The sequence below is a fragment of the Rissa tridactyla genome, chromosome 1 (assembly GCF_028500815.1).
Source record: "Rissa tridactyla isolate bRisTri1 chromosome 1, bRisTri1.patW.cur.20221130, whole genome shotgun sequence".
NCBI classification, from domain to species: domain Eukaryota; kingdom Metazoa; phylum Chordata; class Aves; order Charadriiformes; family Laridae; genus Rissa; species Rissa tridactyla.
This window is the reverse complement of record NC_071466.1, coordinates 164,209,984-164,228,954: the sequence shown is the minus strand read 5'-3', so window position 1 is coordinate 164,228,954 and position 18,971 is coordinate 164,209,984. Positions and strand designations below refer to the sequence as shown.

The following is an 18,971-nucleotide window of genomic DNA, read 5'->3' as shown; positions in this document are numbered from 1 at the left end:
TTTTTGTTTTTTTTTTTTTTTTGTTTTTTTTTTTTTTTTTTTTTTTACAGCCAAGGAATTATGAATGAGACATATAATTCCAATACAAAATATGTCTAAGTAGTTACATATTTCTTTCCACTGTAAATACATATTTACATATATATGTAAATACATATTTCCACTGCATACAAATTTTCTACTGTAGCAATCAAGCTTTACAACAACTTTCCTATCAGGCAAAAATATCTGAAATGACCAGACTACAAAAATCAACTCATTAAGAGACATACATATATCAGAACCATTGTTAGAAGCACACCGAGTTTAAGCAAACAGCTAAGATCAAAGAACTTCATAATTAATAACGTTCATAAGACACTAAAATCATTTTACTTAATATATTAAAGCATAGCAAAACTATTAATACAGAGCATAATTTTCATTTGTGTTCCAAATACATTTATAGACTATGTTACTTATCATTCCAAGCCCTCCAAGCAGACTGACTTCAGGCATTCCGAGATAGATCTATTCAGGTACTGCAAAGAACCTTGGAAGAACCTTCCCCTCATTAGCCAAGAAACACAAAATACCCACCTAAAGTGAACTGAAACATTTAAGCATTGTCTAGGCTTTTGATCAAAACACTAAAAACTTGAGAAGAAATACTCAAGTGGCTCCCTGCTCCAAAAACGCTAATTGTGCATGACCAAAATTAAATTTAGACATCGCCTTGTCACTTAAACCATTAGGTCTTCCCTCCTCTTTTCAGTAAATTGTGACTAAATTACAAAAGCACATCTATTTCCCTCTCCAGTATAAAATCTTAACAAGGCCAATGTACGTCTCAGCACATATAGCATATCAATCCATTCAAACCTGTATATGCCTCTCAGCATCTGCTACTGCATCAACACTCAGCTGATCTCAGACAACAAATACTCTAAGTGCCACAGAGAAAAAAAGCACTACAACATCTAAAAGGTCCTGATGGATTCCCATCACACTCACAATATCAGCATCACATTACATGAAAAAATACACTTGCGGACAAAGCATAGAACAGAATACAATACAATCCAAGTTAATACAAGTTAATTTCAGTGTTGTTGATAACCTATACTGTCACAAGACTTCTAAAATAGGCTTTTTAATCTAGCAATAGTCTTGCTTGTCGTGCAAGACTCAATTTTTGCCTCCCATGACTGCCACAGATTCCACTTTAGCAGCATATAAACTATTTACCACGTAATCCAGGACTCTTAAAAGAAAAAATCCTATTCTATAGAATCCATACTGCAGAAGAATAAAGCTTACAAAACAAAGTCAACAAGAAGGAAAGTAATACAGTCAAGCTTAGCTTATCTTACCTTGTTCATGGCTCCAGGCTGTGGCCCTCTCAGTCCAGCCTGTCCTCCCATCTGCGGAGAGCCTTGTTGCAGTGTCTCGGCCAACAAATTACCAGCACTACCCATTCCTGGGTTTGGGTACGGCATATTAGGTCGCCCTCTGCCTGCTCCAATTGAACCGTTCATGACTTGCCCCTGCATCATCCCCTGTCCGTTGCCTGCTGCCAACATCCCAGGATTCATGCCAGCATTCATCCCTGTGTTCATTCCCATGCCAGGCTGATTAACTGGACTGTTTACTGTTGGCATCATTCCTGCTGTGGATTGGGCTGAAGGACCCTGGTTTGGTCCGCTTGCACCCATCGCCATATTGGGAGAAGTCAACCCAGCCTGTGCCATGGGGCTTTTCACCATGCTGTTTAACATTCCCATTCCAGGACTATTTTGTTGGGTTTGACTGGCCATGCCCTGCCCAGGGCCACCAACCCCCATATTGAGATTTGGGGAGCTACCAGCCCGTAAAAGTTCAGACAGCTGCTTGTGTTTAGAGGCAGCATCTTGTGCCAGGCCAAGGCTGGTCTGCAGCTGATTAATGTCACCACCATTGGTGAGTCCCAGTTCTGTGGAGCTGATCAGTTCATCTGGCAAGTCATGTTCCAGATCAAAGAGTGATCCAAAATCTGAAAAACAAACCGGATTTTATATGAGGTCAGAGCAATCAGTACTGTCTTGAAGAAAAATCTTGTTTATTAGTTTCTGGTATTTTATTTCAACTAAGTAGCAAAACTTTACTTTTTATGTTCCAGCAAAATTCCCATATCAGTCATTACTGAAAACTATCTGATTTATCATGATAAAAGTAATTTCTAAATTTTGCAGAGTCTAAACTAGAGAAGACCATTCTACTTTACTCTCCTACAACAGTTCGTGTTGAAAGATCCCTGGGTATCTCAAACTATGACCTCTCAACTTGAAAAACTTGACAACAAAGGACAGAAAAAAACTGTATTAAAAAAATCTCACCGAGTTAGCCAATGGAATTAGACAACAATTATTACAAAGAATTAAAAGGTTGATGGGAAAGCACTGTCTTTAATTTTTAACTTTCACAGAACTCTGTCACTTTTGGAATAGACATAATTAATATAGTAATATAGTTTCCAAAAAAATGTTTACTATTTATAAAGTAATAAATAGAGGTTTGGTTGTGAGGGTTTTTTTGTGTTTTTTGTTGCTGTTGGAGTTTTGTTTTTTTTTAATCTTCCACATCCAGTGATTCCCAGCACATAATTGCAAAGTTCCACTGAAGTTCACTGGACAGCCATATCTTCCCACAATGTACACTGTCAGAAAACAATCAAAGAAACCCTCCTGGCCATGAAGCTCTGAAAAAACACTAGGAAGAAAAATCAAATTCACATCTCAAGAGCCCATGCAAAGCAATCCCCAAGGTGACCAAGTGGAGAAAGATTACTATTTGGGATATATAGACACAAGAATATTACACAGTATCCAGAATCAATTTGCTCAAGAAAACGAGAAGTTGTTATGTCTGCAGAAGCAGCATGCACCTTGATCTGTATATTTAATCTATGGTAGTTTGAAAAAAAAAAAAACCCTACAGAGTTTGTGGCTAAAAGCTGAGCCACTGCATGACGCAGCTACACACAACTAGGCTGTAAAGCTCAATATTTGGAATCTGAAAATACCTAGTAAAGGAAGTTTTTTTTAAATTTTAATTATTGGAATATTTCAGCACCACTTCTGCAAGAAAGGTGATTTCGTGGATGCTCTACAGGAGGTAGTGCACTGCATTTTAAAGAACTTCAGATATAGACAATGACCTAAGATACTACTCATCTCAGCAACTGCATTTAAAAGGAAACGTCAATTACACTGAATTCTAGAGAGGCTGGCAAGATGACTTGGTCCAAATATTAATGGAAAAAGACTACAGTTAAACAGCAAGTAAGTCATCAGCATTAGAGATCTGCTCAAAACGTTTCACACGATACGATACCTAAACTGCCAAACTCCAGTACTAACAGAGTTTCTACAACTTGACAACTGTTATCACAGATAAGATCATGACTTAAGAAATCAGAAAATATGGTATGAGGTTGGCAAGAATGCAGGTATACCACAACAGAAGAGATTTTATAACTCCATTTATATATTCTTCATTGCTGCAAAGCACCAGAGATAGAATGAAAATTTCCACTAAAGAACTACATTTTAAACTATTAAAATCATGCTAAAAGTTATGCTTTGCAACACATACTAAGGACTGATCTTTCATTGGCATCACTGGTGTTCTTCAGCATGACTGGTATTTTTGAAGATTCAGAAGAATAAAGCTTTGTCCAAGTTCTCCATTTAAATTATTAGAGTTTTGTGTCAGTAGACTTATCTCAAAACACCCCCCCCACACCCAAAAAAACCTAACTTACAATGCTCAGTAGTTAGCGTAAGAATTAAATATTGACAAACATGGGAAGAGTTACAGGGGAAGAGACCCTCAAATTAAATGTGAAATCAAGGAAATGGAGAAATCAATTAAAAAAATAAACGATAGTTCAAAATAGCTTCAACAGGCATCTTAAGGTGCCTGTTAGGACATCTTTTCAGGCAAACATTGAAGCACTACATCCAGAAAACACCCTGGCTAATAACCTGACAAACAGCCCATGAACAAGGAAGGAGTGGAAAAACAAAAAAAAAAACAAACAAAAAACCCCCCAAACAAAAAAAAAAGGCAACCCAAACCCAAAAACTATCCACAATTTACAAGTTTGTCTGCTGTCCAGAAAAAAAAAAAAATTCTCCTTAATGATGAACAAACAAAACTGAAAATTAAAGTTAAGTGTCTGGGAAGAACATGAGCCAGGGCAAACCCTGCACCTACAACATAACCATAATGGCAGCACACAGCAACCTCCCATCTGCAAACCAGGAAACAGCTGATGAGGCAAAGATGCCCACACAGCTCAAAGGCCAGTTTTGTGACCAATTGTAGCCGGGGAAAACAGTTCTGCTCTTAAACAGACAATTTCCAGGATAGGGCAAGTCCCAAAACAAGAATCCCCACACTTCACCTTTCTTGCCATCAGGCAGATTAAGCCTTTCACAAAACCACCTGGAAAGTGATCAGTAAATGTCGAAATATGAAGAACTAATTTCCAAACCAACACAGAATATTTTCTCAGAAAGACCCATTTAAGATGATTTCAGACATAACACTGCAAAGGGACAGCATGATTCTTGTTTTGAGAGACAAAGATTTGCTCATCTTGCTTCACAAGAAAACATTAACCTTCTTCTCTGAAGACCTCATTCTTTTTGAAATTCCCCCTCCTCATAAATGAGAAGATAGTTCCAGCTTTATGGCTTACTCGCTCGTATCCAGCTGGAGTACCTGAGCTCCTTGGCCCGGTCATTCTGTGCCACTCGCGAACAGGAAGAAAAATGTCATAGAAAACTCAAAGTATTTTTAACTCTTTTTATTAATATCTCAAAACACCAACAAATCAACAGCTACACTGAAAAAACAAACCTAAATGGTTGTGAGATAATCCAAATCAGATTAGTTCTTTACATAAAAAAATTTAAACTGTTCTTTCCATATAGAACTAACTTGTAAAGATTTTTAATCCTCGAGAATACACAACAGAAGACTCATCATAAAAGAATACTATCAGCTACAAGCCAAAATTGTAAGTAGTAGATACCAACAATGCAGTATTCTGGTGTGTTTTTTATAAGTCTTTTCCAAAAACAAAACTTCAAAGTCTTCTTCAGACAGTAGATAAAAAACAAAACTAGGAAAACTTTCAGTTGTCTGGTCAACTATGAAAATTACATTTTTAGTCAACTGTCGGGAGGCAGAAGTTTTCAGATACAGGACTGAAACACTAACACTCCCAAAAGACCATATAAACATCAGTATGGCTTCGTGTATATCTAGCAAGAGTTGCAATCCATTTCACAGTGTTTTACGTGTAATACATATCCTAAAGCCCATTGTAGAGAGTTCCACCTATGACCAATCCCGGGGCCAGACAGCTCACAGAGTATGTAAGAATAACGGCACACACACTCACATAAGAGCCAAAGGCATAGGTCAAGACAATGGTGATAAATATCCAGTGAACTGATTGACTTTCCAGTACACTGACTCCACTGCTAGCCTTGCAATCTGCTTCATTAAGGATACACACAAAGATTTCTTACCAATAAAATAAAGCTTGTGGGGATGGTGAAGGAGGTAGATTAGTCCTGCAAAGGTTTGTCTACCTGATTTATAACCACTAGAGATCTTAGAGTATAATCAGACACGGAAAAACTAGGATGTAACGAAACAGATAGTATGTGGTCAAAGAGCTCAAAACAATCCAGTAATATGCAGGCAGTAAGTGATAGAGCTAAATCTTTATATCAATAGAGTGGCACGGAGCAATTCCACATTATGTTATTTGTGGTATTATCAGTGTGTGTATTACCATAGGTAACAAGAAGATACAGAATATATTGCTATGCCACCTACGATTCAAAGAAAAGAGCAGGAAAGTACCTCCACAAAACAACACCCAAGTTGCTAATCAGGAAGTCTTAACCTGAGGTGGCCTCAACATGCAAAGGCATATAATAATTCCTTTTAGGGACTGTACCACTACTGAACACTTAAGCAAGTCTTTTGTAGAGTCAAGAAACTGGCCTGACTTGCCCTGGCTACATTAAATCTGCAGTGAGAAAGCGGGTCAGAAAAGACAGTAGATGGAGCAGGTCCATTTCTTTCAATGGCAGGCCAGTTAGACTGGATTAAGTAATATGAACTGCACCCTAAACGGTGAGAAAGCAACTCCAAAAAAATCAGTGTGCTAACTTGTGTTGCATACTAAGAGTTATTTTCTTAGTTTTGGACCCTACTTCTCAGAAGCCTGCCTTTGACAGTGTCTGCTATGCAAGATGCAAGGAAGCTGCCAGCCTGCATTGGAAACCCGCATGGCACCAAAATGGACTTTAAACTAGTACCGATTCAGAGTGTGCAATCAAATTCTTTATGTCAATAACACATCAGTACCTTATCAAGCAATCAATTTTCAAATGAGTTACAAAGTATTTATTTCAAGCTAGTGTTACTGCAAGAGCATCTGGCAGCACCAGCGATATAACAGCTCTCAAAGCGTGCAAAGCAAGGTAGAGTTTTCTGACAACACTTAAAACACGAGGAAAACATATCCAAAGAAATCAACATGTGGGTTCAAGTGGCACATGCGAGTTTCTTTTGCATGCTTTCTAGCCTACAGTCATGATTTTGTCATTTTCTCATTTCTGGATTAAAACAACAGACTTCTATTCACCTTTCAGAATAAAACAGGCTTTTCTATCAATATGGAGGTTACCAGGTTCTAGCAAATAGGCTGCAATGAATAACACTAGTTTTCTAAGAACTTGCCCACATGCTACAAAACAGCAGGAACGCTTTACTCTTGTGTGTACTGTACCCTTAGGCTCCAGATGTTCAAGCATTCGGTCTCAGAGAAGAGTTGGTATGTCCCAAGAAACAGCATCACATGTGAACAGTGATGCCTGAAGAACCCTCCACGCCCTCCAAGACATGTAAAAGAACTTACTCCACCACGTACCTCGCTGCTGATCTTAAAGATGCAAGAGACTTTACAGTTCCTGTCCCTGCATCCCATTTGTTATATTCTGAGCACAGACATATCAAATTAGAAAGCTGCTGAACAGTCACCTTTTTGCACAAATGTTTCTGGGCTCCAGAAGCCTATCAGTGGATCAAATTATATCACAGTTGTTAGGTTCACAATGAAACAAGTGGACAAGGCTTAATGCGGGGCACTGAATACAAAGCATGCATGTGACAGGGTTGACAGGAGCCACAGATGATGTTGGACTACGCAGAAAACATGATACCTTTCAGACCAAGAATAACAATAAGCTGCTGAGGTCAGTATCTTCCCTGCATAGTGACATGAAAGCTATCCAGGAATCGAACCGGGCCAAGATGGAACAGAGAAAGCACCCAGAGGATACAACCAATATTCCAGAGAAGCCAGCCTTTCAAGCTCGCAGTCAACAAACAACTGCATTACAGGCCCTAAAGTGTACTGTCTGAAATGCCATTAAAAAAAGCCAGAACTCAAAAACATAAAAATAAAAAGAGCAAAACAAGATAAGGAGACATATTCTCACAAGATGATTCCCAAGTACCCATGAAAATGCAGAAGCAAAGGTGAAGCACAGACTTGAAACAAAGTGCTAATAAAGAAAGTCATCGTTTCCCAGGGCCTCTGCCATGGCAGAAAATTAAGCTAGACATGTTCAGACAGTTTTATCAGGGGGGAAAAAAAAAAACCAAACATGTCTAAGAAAGAGGCAAAACTCTAAGATTCCTACCAGGTGGGCGTGAGAGAACTTTGCTATACAGCAGTTTGAAAATCAGATTTATTCTTCCCATTAAAGCCCATTAAGGAAAAGGCTTTTCATGTAGATCCTCTATGAAGCCACAATTACACAATGGTAAAAAAAACCCTGCCAAACCATTTTTCCTAACTTGGAATGTAGAATTAATTTAATCTACTAGTTTGATACAAAATGAAGGGGAAAAAAAAATAAATATATCAACATCAGCCTAAAATATTAAGATCTGGATTCATCATTGCAACTACTGCTTCCAAAACCCGTATATAGGAATGTATCCCTATATAGGACATCAGTCCATATACATATGTGTATATATAGGCACAGTCCTCTCTATATATATTGGGACATCAGTCCCTATATAACCCTAACTGTCACTCACCCCAGAGTGGAAGTATGATGCAGAGGTCTTCACTATCACTTACGCAACAGCAACTGAGAATTCTTATTCTGTATTACGCTATTTGGGTAACAAAGTCTTCAGCATTAGACTTCGGTATTAATTCTGTTCCCTGCAAGAAACTGGGGAAGCGCTGCCTCCTCCTTCCTTCCCTGCTAATCCAGGGAAGACCTGAATTTGTTCACTACATCAAGAAACTTGGTAATTTGAAGTAAGACTGCAAACAATACATGCAGAAAACACATCTTAAAAGGACATACTCAAAACCACTGAAGGACAACAAACGCAAAGGCACTAAACAAGTTAGCACATCACAGTAACACCTAACTTCAGGCACAGATTTTTTTAAAACAACCAAATGTTTGTTGGCCAAATTCCAATTCTCCATCTAGAATGCACATGATAACCAGATACAAACATAAGTAATTTACAATTGTAAACAAAAAAAGCATTCTAAAGAAGCCACAACTTATCATTCAACATCTATTGAAGTTCTGAAACTAGGACCTCACTCTCTCCATTTTTTTTAAGCTATCCCAATTCCTATTCAAACACTTGTGTCAAACACATCAACTCTTGCTTCAGGAAAAAAGTCTCAATTTTGCAAAGTCTCAATAATCTGCATGTTTAAGTCATACTTGTCCCAAACTAATATCAACAAAAATGCTAATTTTAGTAGATGCTGGCTGATGCATTTTTAAAAAAAAACTTCAGAAGAAAACTGTATTTATAACAAACTGTTTTAATTTTCATTATCATATTCAAAGTTCTTCAAAAATCAGTATTTAGAGATACAGCTGATAGCAGTGTTTACCACTGAAAACCACAGTGAAAACTCAATGGTTACGATTCGGGAATAAGGAATTGTAGCTGTTCCAGGGAAAAAGAAGTGGTGCAGTCATATGGAAAAGACTGGATGCAAGAATCCAGATAGGGTATGTTTTATGTTTTAACATCACTTAAACAGGAATTTCAGAGACACAGAGGTTCGTGTACCCGCCTATTCACGCTGTTACCTAACACACTGCAAAGCTACTAGTGTTGCCATCACCGATGACCCAAATAAGATGAAGTTTTGACATTTTAATTTCAAAATGCTGAAGTAACACAATTAATAATTTCCTTGTGAACATGAGGCTGTTTGCATAAATTTCACTGGGCTACCTTTAAATTTACTGAAAAATCTCTAAATTAGTATTCTTATTCCCAAGACTATCCTGCGTATACCACTGAAATTCCCCTAAAACCACCTTAAGCTATCTATGGTTGGTCCGTGGTGTTGTTAAATAGTAAGAATAGCATTTCAGTTGGGAGTCTGATAAATTGTGAACCACTCTGCATACAAGTCTGGAAACTTAGAGATACCTCGCTGGTCTGCTATACTGGTGGGCAAAAAATGGCTACATGCAGATACAAAGGCAACGCCCGTATGTGCACAAACACACTGAATCAGATTCATTTTAGAAGTGATTACAAATCAGTTTCAAAAAAAGAGTAAAGTTCATTTCATTGTCAAGTTAATGATGACTTTGAAATGATGCAATCTGCGTATACAGTTACCAGAAAGTCAAGGCAGTTTTCCGAGTATTACTGACTTGAGTTCATTCAGCATTACTCCTGAGTAAAATCAAGAAGCAATGCTGAATTTACATACAAAAAAATATACAAGTAAACAAAAAACAGAAGTCAGAAGATCAGACTTCTTTATCTTGAACCAGTAAACTCCCCAGAGCTCCTGAAATTATATTCAGGAATACGTAAAAGCTAGTTTAACTTCAGCAGAATTTGTACTGAGCAAGCCATACACCAACATTTTGCCAGAGTTTTATTTTTTACTATAAATCTAAAAAAAAAAAAAGAAAAAAAAAGATTATGTTGTAAGAGAGGTTATCTATTCACATGTATTTGGGAGTTCTACAAAAACAGAAACAGCAAGTCGTGATTCTGCAAGCAAACAGATATGGTTCAAACCTCTACTTACACCTCGTACGGAGAAGCAACAGGAGGTGCAGTATAGAGGTGTTCTGCACCATCAGATGGAAAAAGCAAAATCTTTCTCTGCCCCATCTCACAACGACCAACAACCGAAAATAACCTGCACTGTTTTTAAGGATCCTGTAACTAACTTGCACTTTTTTAATGAAAGTCTTAGTTCGGATCACAGTTTCATCTCCTTGCTGTTCCAGTAAACACACCTGACATCATCAACTAAACCACAAGTCACTATGATTTGCTTTCATCAGAATTTAACACTCCTTTTTCCGATTTTCTTCAAAAAGTTTTGAAAGAAATGCGTGCTTCAAGAAGAATACAGCACGCCAAGTTTTTAAGAGAACTTTAAAAACATTCACATGCCAATCCGTTTTAAGGAAACATTGCTATTTAGGGAGAGAACGAAGTCACCTTGTCAGATTCATCACTGGTCAGGGAGAAGATTTCAGTGAATCACCCCAGTTCAAGTTCTACTTGAAGTTCTATGGATTCAATGTAACCATGGAAGTTTTTTGTCAGTGCATACAACCATATGCAGAGACAGATGTATTTTACTTCAGCCTGCTGCTACAGTTTAAGTAAAGACAGAAAAGCCAAATCCTTGGAGACAGGTGTGCATTGTTTATCTGTCAGGGAAATCTACACAGCAAAATTACTCCATTTGTCAAATAATAAATCTAAATGACTTTTGGCCAAGCCCTCTCAGAGGGGGCACTAGTTTGGGTGATGGGAAAGGTTAAAGCAGTATCATTACGATGTTGGAAAAAGCACTGAAAGGCTGCTCCTGCTGAAGCAGCTAAGCAAGACACTGAGGTGATGCACTGGAGATAATCAAGCAGCCTACAGATGCAAGAAATACACACTAAATCATGCAAAATTAGAAATAATAAATTCATTTTCTCCAAGTTGCAACATACAAGTAACCAGAATTCTTACAGTAGAAGTTCAGCATTTATCCCCAGTACTTTATGAAGCCCATATCCCCATAAAAACTAAACCCTGAGTCCGCGAGACGCTTCCCCAATAAACTTGGTTTTCTGCAAATACACAACTGACCAATAACCTGAACTAGGGACCCTCTAGAACAAATACAAACCTTGTTCCAAGACTGTGAGGGACAAGATGCAAAAATTAGTAGGTTCTTTTTTTCATCTAGAATTTAAATCCCCAAGTTCAGCAACAAAGATTTTCCCTTTAATATCAAACTTGTGAATCCGTATTTTTAAATTGCAACTGTAAACTGCTTTTCTAGTCTCAAAGGTTTTTTATTTTAAGTGCTCAAGATTCAGTTTTACATAGCGACATTTATGGTCCTTGTGTTGTAGTGGATATTTCCTTTTTTAAAAAATAGGTACCTTTCTAACACTGCTCAGAAGTACATACTTATGTCAGAGACACACACAATCACTTGGTGAAAGGAGCAAAAAAAGCAGAGATATATCAGTTTGGAAATTTATGAGGTTCAAAAGTCTGCAAGATTTTCCTTATAAAGTTACTAAGCACCATATGAATGACTGATTTACTTAAAAAAAAAAAATCTTGCAGACTTAAATTCTCTTAATTTATTCCTAATGCAGTTACTTCAAGAACCTACTCGGCTACAAGGCAAAGATGCCCATTTTTGCCACTCAAGCATCCACCACTGCAATACTCAATTTACAGTATATGTCATCCATCAAACCATATTTTAAAGCATCTCATCTCGTAACAACTAATACTTGGGGAAAAAAACAGCAAAAAAAAAAGTGGGGGGTCTCAACAAGAAGGGATAAAAATATTTATCTGATGGCTAAGTTAAAGGTAGCTAATTGGTTTTAAACATTAGCCAGAAAACAGATTTGTGAAAAGTATTGAGTTTTAAAAGTAGTATATACAAACACTAGGAAAAAAAACCATAGCTGTCTGAAAACAATTGAAAACTGTGCATATGCCTCTGGAAAAGGCAGTGAGACAAGACTAATACGATTCACTTCAAGTAAAGAAACATCCTAATACATTTGGAAGAAACGAAAGATGACTATCAGTCAAAATTGCAGTAGTCCAGGCGAGAAGTTTTGTTACAAATCTTAGACCTTTGATGTAAGGGAGAGTAACGTTTTAAAGGTCAGAAGCAGTTCCTTGAAAAAGGAACATACAAACTTTACAAAAGACGGATACTGAAAGGGAGGCTGAAGATGTGCTATTACTCAGAAAAACGTGACTTTTGGATGTAGTAAACTGAAGGATGTTAAGTCATGTATCACAAACACATACACTGATATAACACACATGCCAACTAATTGTAGAAAACTGACTTCCAATGTTGCAGCAAGCCAGAAACTCTAAGCACTTAAAATCCTATTTTCAGATCTAGCAATCCAAAGACACGATACCATACAAATACGCTGCAGCAGAGAGTATTCTGTTTTTACTCCCTGATGAAACACAGCAGTTCTGAACCCAGAGCTCAGAAAGCTTTCCTAGTTCACAGAAAATGGTTTGTTTCTAAGGGGGGGATGGGGGTGGTGTCTGTAAAACATGATTAAACTCTCCCTTCCTGAATATACCACATAGAAATCTGAACGTAGCAATTTCAGCACACCTGCATTACTGCAGGAAAAATTGAGGGGTTCACAAATAGAAAGGCCAAATAAAAAAAAAAAGTCACTGGTTTAAGGTATCCAGTTAAAAATGTACCTTTATGAAAGACTTCCACTCACCTACTCAAGGAGATAACTCTTTAGGATGCACTCAAATTATTTTGTTATATAGTGAGGGCAGAAATAAGATTGATATACACCAGTTTGCTAATGCAATGTTTAAGAGAGTCTTGTTAGACTAGGTGCAACATATGAAAACAAGCTAAGTAAACGAGCTACACTAGCAAAGCACTTATGTCAATGTAGCCATCCCAACACAGAAGAGCTGCCCCAGCATCCAGTGTCCAAACTCACATCCCATACTCAGGATATTGTACCAACAAAAGGTAACCCCATTGTAGAGTTGTAATGACCCTCAGAAAGCTTAACATCTGGACAAGATACACATATAATTACCATTCTTCTTTGCAACAAATTTAACATTTAAATAGAGAAAAAAAAAGTTCCAGAAAAACCTCTGTCAGTCTAAGGGAATCCAGAGAGTCCTGCTCCTGAAGCTATTCTAGAACTACACAACGTTTTGGTTTTTTTTTAAAAAAGAGACCATTCTGAAATTCTAATATACTACACAACACTGACAATACCAAGACTTTCTAAATTACTTCAAAATGTTTATTACGAAGTGTGCTACATACATTTCAGTTTCCCTGTAAATCTATGTTATTCTTACCTCCAAAAGAAAGAATTGGTATTCATAAAGCAACTCAAAACTACACCAATACAGCACGTTTTATGGCAAAGCAAATTCTGAGTAGGGAACACACAAACCATTGAAGACTTTTAAGACAGAAGGAGATGCAGCACTGCAACAACAGTGGGAAATGCAGCTATATTTGGCTGCTGCCTAAAAGTCAAGCATATTAGGGCAATCTTTGCCAACTTCTTTTTAGAAGGAAACCACCACCATTTGAGTTTAGTACATTTCAAGCCCAGACTATCAGTGTCATCCAGGTCTACAGTGAAAACATGAGTGAATTAGAGATTCAACTTAGCCTCCATATATATATATATATATGCACTTAACATCTGCAAGTTTGGGAATAAGTTAGAGTCAGTCATTGTTTTTAGCTATCTAACAAGCTAAAATAGCATTTCAGATTAAGAAATGAGCCCAAAAGTTAACAGCAGAAGTAACACACTGGAAGATCCACTATGCACACGTGCTGGAAAGAGTTGCATCAACAGTGCAAGTTTCTTACCTTTCTCCTTCCCTCTCTCTAATGACGCTGTGAATCTAACAGTTTTAAAAGAGTGCTTGAGTAAGTACATAAGCACCATGTTATTTATTTTCTATAATTAACTAAGGAGCCAGGACAATACAACAGATTCTATAAGTGGAATTTACTTAACGAAAGCTGCTTGCACTATTTCAAAGCAAATTTAAGGAGCAGATAGGTTAAAAAAAAAAATGTAAACTTCAAAGCAGTTTCCCACAACATTAAAAGTGTGGAAAAAAAAAGTGCAGCCTCTCAAGCAGCAAATGAAAAAATATAACCCTCAGAACACCCTTATTGGTTAAAAGGTTTTGGTTTATTTTAATTAGAGAAACAGACATGATATCATGTTAAAAAGCACAGAAAGTGGAACTGTCCCAAATCCAGGTAATAAGTTATCAAAAAAAAAATATCTAGAAGAGTAAGAATCTTTAATGGTTTTTACGTAGTGTATATACAGTGATCACACCACTATAAACCTCCGCGTAGCTATCAGGTGATGACAATCTCAATCACTTTTGAGAAAAATTATCCCATTTGTGCACTACTGAAACTGCCCAGCAGTCCCTAGTGTTTCACCATAACTGTAAAAAGCTCACTTGTTAAGCTGCCCAGTAAGCTAACAATTAAAATAGACTAAATATTCTGTGAAAATCTGCACCTGTGAAACCGAAATACATTCACAAGTTATCCAAACTGTATTTGATCACAACTGTCTTAAGATGAATGCATTCATCTGAATCAAAACATGCCTCTATCTATCATATTTTTTCAAGTATCAGGACTTCATTTTTATTTCATGTCTCTAAACAGAGCAAGATAACCACTGTCAAGACAAATTAAAAATGGTTACTACTGAATTAAGTACTGTTTTCCAAGCCTAGCACAAAACCCCACCAACGAGCTCTAGCTAAAGATCAGCTTCTCCAACACTTTTACTCTCTTACCAGAGACCTGTTGATATTAGGAATAGTCACGTCCTCCACTTACAAAGCAATATTGCCTGTACCTAATACGCTCTAAAAGTTACACACAAACTTTTCAAAACTACTACGTCATTCACCAAGAATAGAGAAGGCAAAAATCAAAATTTTGAAGATGATTCCAAGTAGAATCACATCCACTGCTCACCCAAAAACCGGCTACTAAAACCTTCCATTTACTGTCAAACAAGTAGCTTCTTATTAAAAAAAAACAAACAACTCTTCCTTTTTCTTGCCAGCTGTTAACTGCATCGAACAAGACCAGTGGCTTCAGAAAAGCTACCACTCACCAGACTCTGGCAGGAGGAGGCCTCCTCCATATCCAATAGTCTAAGAAGATCTAAAGTGAGTTCAAAGAAACTCCTATGGGACAGGTGACCAAGTACTCTCAAAATGACACCAAATACTCATCTGCTTCACAAGAAGCATTAAAGAGCTGAACAGCCCTTTGTTACTCCCTCCCCCCTCCAGTACAACCAGTTCGTATTTGCTTGGGATTGGGACACACAAGATTTTCAACCCCTAGCTTGCCTTTGCAGCATCACCAAAGACCTTTGCAGGACTGCAGAGAAGCCCCTTTATCTTCACAGCCCTTAAGTCTACGGGGGGATTTCAGACATTTTGGTCTCGCAGCAAAGAAATGGGAGATGCAAGATGAACTACACTCCATATTGATTCTTAATGCAAATAAAGTGAAATAACATTTCATTTGTAAGAAGATAAGAGTCTCGATAAACCTTATGCCCCAAGCTCAGGATCTGGATTTTGGTTTTAGCTGTTTTTTTCCTAAAGTCGATGGTCTATTTGAACCGGAAAAGCAGTTTTTAGCTATCCTTCTGCAAGAACGAGTAAGAAGGACTGTAAAAAGTAAATCAAATAAACAGACTGCATGTAAGGACAAAAAAAAAAAGAAAAACAGCAGAGAAATAAATCTTGTCTCTAAACGAACTGTAAAAAAAAAAAACCACTTGTATATGCAAAATAAAATAAGAAACAAGACAGTTTTGTGCGTACAAACGTACACATGTAATTCAACAATAAACTGTACAAAAGCATCATCTTTAGCACTATTTCGTATTTCTGCAACTGGCATTCAAGGTATACGCTTAGCAACAAGCTCAGTAATAACTACTATTGTGAAAGACACGAAAACGACGAACTGTTAAAGTCTTATCTGCAGTTGATCAAAAGCACAATAAACTGAACAGCTTTGCTTTGAATCACTCCCAAAAACACAGAAGGGCAGAAACATCCGAACACCCTCCCCATGCCATTAACGCCAATGGGTTCCAAACGGAGCGAAAAGGGGAGAAACGGGCAGAAAGGCCGAAGGGGGAGGCAGGAGTTAACAGCAGCGAAAGGGAGGAGGAGGTTTAAGGCAGAAGAGGGGAGAAAAGGGCAGTAACTGCGGCACCGAGAGGTGGGGAGGGCCCGGGCCCCCGAGACTGACCTGTGCCGTCGCTGGCGGACACGGAGAGCGCCGGTGAGGAGAGTTTAGGCCGCTTGGCTGAAGGCGGGCCCGGCTCCACCACATTCTCGGCCATTTTTAATTCTTTTTTAGACAATCACTCAGAGCGGAGAGACGGTGGTGGTGGTGGGGGGTGGGATGAACCCCGAAACCTTCACCTTCTTCTCGGGCCCCGAGTCAGCTGAGGAACAATAAGGCCGAGAGGGAGCGAGGAGGATCTGGCGGAGAAGGGGGGCCGAGTTCCCCTTTTTCTGCCCCTCGGGCTCCGGGAGGGCGGCAGCGGAGAAGCGCGGCGAAGGTGGGAGCTGGGGCTGGAGTCGGGGGGGGAAGAAGCCTCTTCCCCCAGGCGAAAGGGCTGAGCGAAGATGGGAAGAGCAGGTAAAGCCCCCGCCAAAAAAAAAAAAAAAAAAAAATTAAAAAAAAAAAGAGGCTGGTGGGTTGTTGGGGTTTTTTTTTTAGTTAAATTAATCCCGGCTGTTGTGCTGCTGATGCTTCCTCGCCGCCACCACCATCATCATCTTCATCCTTCGGGGGGTCTCCTCCTCCTGCTGCCTCCTCACCGCCGCCATCAGCCTCTTCCTCCTCGGCGCCGTCCTCCTCCTCCTCATCGCCACAAGGAGGCGGGCGAAGGAGGGGAGAGGAGGAGGAAAAAAGAAAAAAAGATCACCGTCCTCTAGCAGCGGCTCCTTCCCCCTCCAACACCACCCTGCAAAAAAATACCCACCGCCCGCGACAGGGCTGGGGGGGAGGCGGCGGGGAGAGAGGCAAGGCGTGCGCGGGGTCCCCAGCTCCACTCGCTTCTTCCTCGCCCGTCGCTAATGGCTGCAGAGCGGGGAGCTGTAAGGATGAGGAGGGTGAGGATAAGTCCCAGGAGTCTCCGCTTCACATCTTGTTGTGCAGGGAAGGAGGAGGGGTTGTTGTCCTGATGGAGGCAGCACCGATCGCGGGATGGGAAGGTGGGGGGCGGGTTTCAACACCCTCTCTGCGTCCCCCCCGCCGCTCTCCTCTTCTTTCCCCTTCCTCTTTCTGTCGCTCTCAGTAGCAAGCTGCCCCCCCCTCCGGCGCAGGCAGAGGGGCCGATCCCACAGCAGCGGCAGGAGGAGGAGGAGGAGGAAGAAGAAGCCGGCCCCTCCCCTCCCCCCCCTCTGCCTACCTTCCCCCCTCCCGGGCGGCCGAGGATGGCTGCGAGCGCTGGCGCCGGGCAGGGAGGGGGGCTGCCCGTCTCCGCTGCCGCGGACCCACGGGCAGTGCGGGGGGCGGAAAGCGAGGGAGGAAAAACCTCGGCCGCTGCTGGGGCGCGGCGGGGACTCCCTCTTCGCCTCGGCGAGGGTGGGGAAGGAAGCGAAGAGGTTGGTTGTCGGGGGGGAGCGAGGGGAGGGGGGGAGGCCGGTCAGCGACCCCTCCGAGAAGAGGAGGGGGGGTAAAATTAAAATAATAAAATAGAAGAAAAATTACGCCGGGGAACCGGCCCCGGGGTGGGTTAAATGGCCGGGAGGGGGAGGGGGTCCTCGGCGGTGGGGGGGGGGGGGGGTTGGGGGGGGTGGGGCGGGACGGCGCAGGCAGCGCGGGGGCCGAGCGCAGGCTCCCTACTGCCCCTGCCTGGCGCTCGGCGGCGGCCCGGCGGCGGCCGCTCCTCTGGCGTGTGTGGCGGAGCGGGCCGAAGCGGGGGCGGAGGGGAGCGGGGGAGAGAAAGAAGTCGGGGAAAAGGAGAAGAGAGAAAAGGAGAGAGAAGGGACGGGCGGGCTGGCGCGGAGGGGTGGGGTAGGGTGGGGGGGGGCGTCTCGGCTCCTCGCTTCTCTCCCCGTCCCCTGGCCGGGCCCCTGGGTCTCTCTGCGCTGCCCTCCCCCTGGCTCGCCCCGTCCGGCTCGGCCTCTGGCTCCCTCCCTCAGTCGCTCACACACAAACAAAATGGCGGCTGTTGTTTCTTCACTCTCCCGAGTCCTCGGAGGGAAGCGAGCGGCGGCGGCGGCGGCCGGAAATGAGCCAAGAGAAAAAGGGGGCGGGGCCAGGCCTCGGGGCGGGGCCCGGCGGCGCTGGCGCACACAATGGAACGCGGGGAGGGGTGGAGGGGAGCGGGGACCGCCCCGCCGCCGTCACGAGACCGCGCCCGTCCAATCAGCGCCCGCCGGGCTCTTCCGCAAACTCCCCCGGCTCCGCCCCTTAAAGGCGCAGGGCCTTTTTTTTATTAAAAAAAAGCAGCTCCTTCTTCCTCCTCCCCTCACGGCCTTTTCTGTCGGCCGAAAAGTGCGCGGAGGCGGCGGGCCGGGGGAGGCCCGCCGTAACCTGCGGCCCAGGGCGGGCGGGGAGGCGGCCGCTCCGCCCAGTACCCGCGGCCCGGCCCGGTTGGGCTGAGGGGTCCGAGCGGGGGTTTCTCGGCCGCCGCCGCCCTCCTTTCAGGGGTGTCGGCCCCCGGTGGGTTCCCCCGGGGGGTGGGGAGGTCCTGCGGGCGGGCGGGGCGCTCCTGCCGCCGGTGGCGGGCCTTGCTGCGCCACAGACATGG

The 18,971-nt window shown here is 41.6% G+C and overlaps 1 protein-coding gene across 3 annotated transcripts in view; it reads right to left on the bottom strand.

Annotated features, from left to right (window-relative positions):
- Nucleotides 1–18,436, bottom strand: part of EP300 (E1A binding protein p300) — a 64,921-nt gene extending 46,485 nt beyond the window's left edge. Inside the window, exons 1-4 of one of the 3 annotated variants that reach the window (XM_054191374.1) lie at nt 18,369–18,436; nt 17,196–17,308; nt 16,454–17,074; nt 1,353–2,011 (exon numbers count right to left, since the gene is read on the bottom strand). In XM_054191374.1, the coding sequence (XP_054047349.1) occupies nt 1,353–2,011; nt 16,454–16,547 (753 nt within the window). In that variant the 5' untranslated portion in view covers nt 16,548–17,074; nt 17,196–17,308; nt 18,369–18,436. Of the gene's footprint in view, nt 1–1,352; nt 2,012–16,453; nt 17,972–18,368 lie in introns of those variants that run through there. The other 2 variants (XM_054191384.1, XM_054191364.1) reach the window with 2 other exon arrangements.
- Nucleotides 18,437–18,971: the final 535 nt, after the last annotated feature.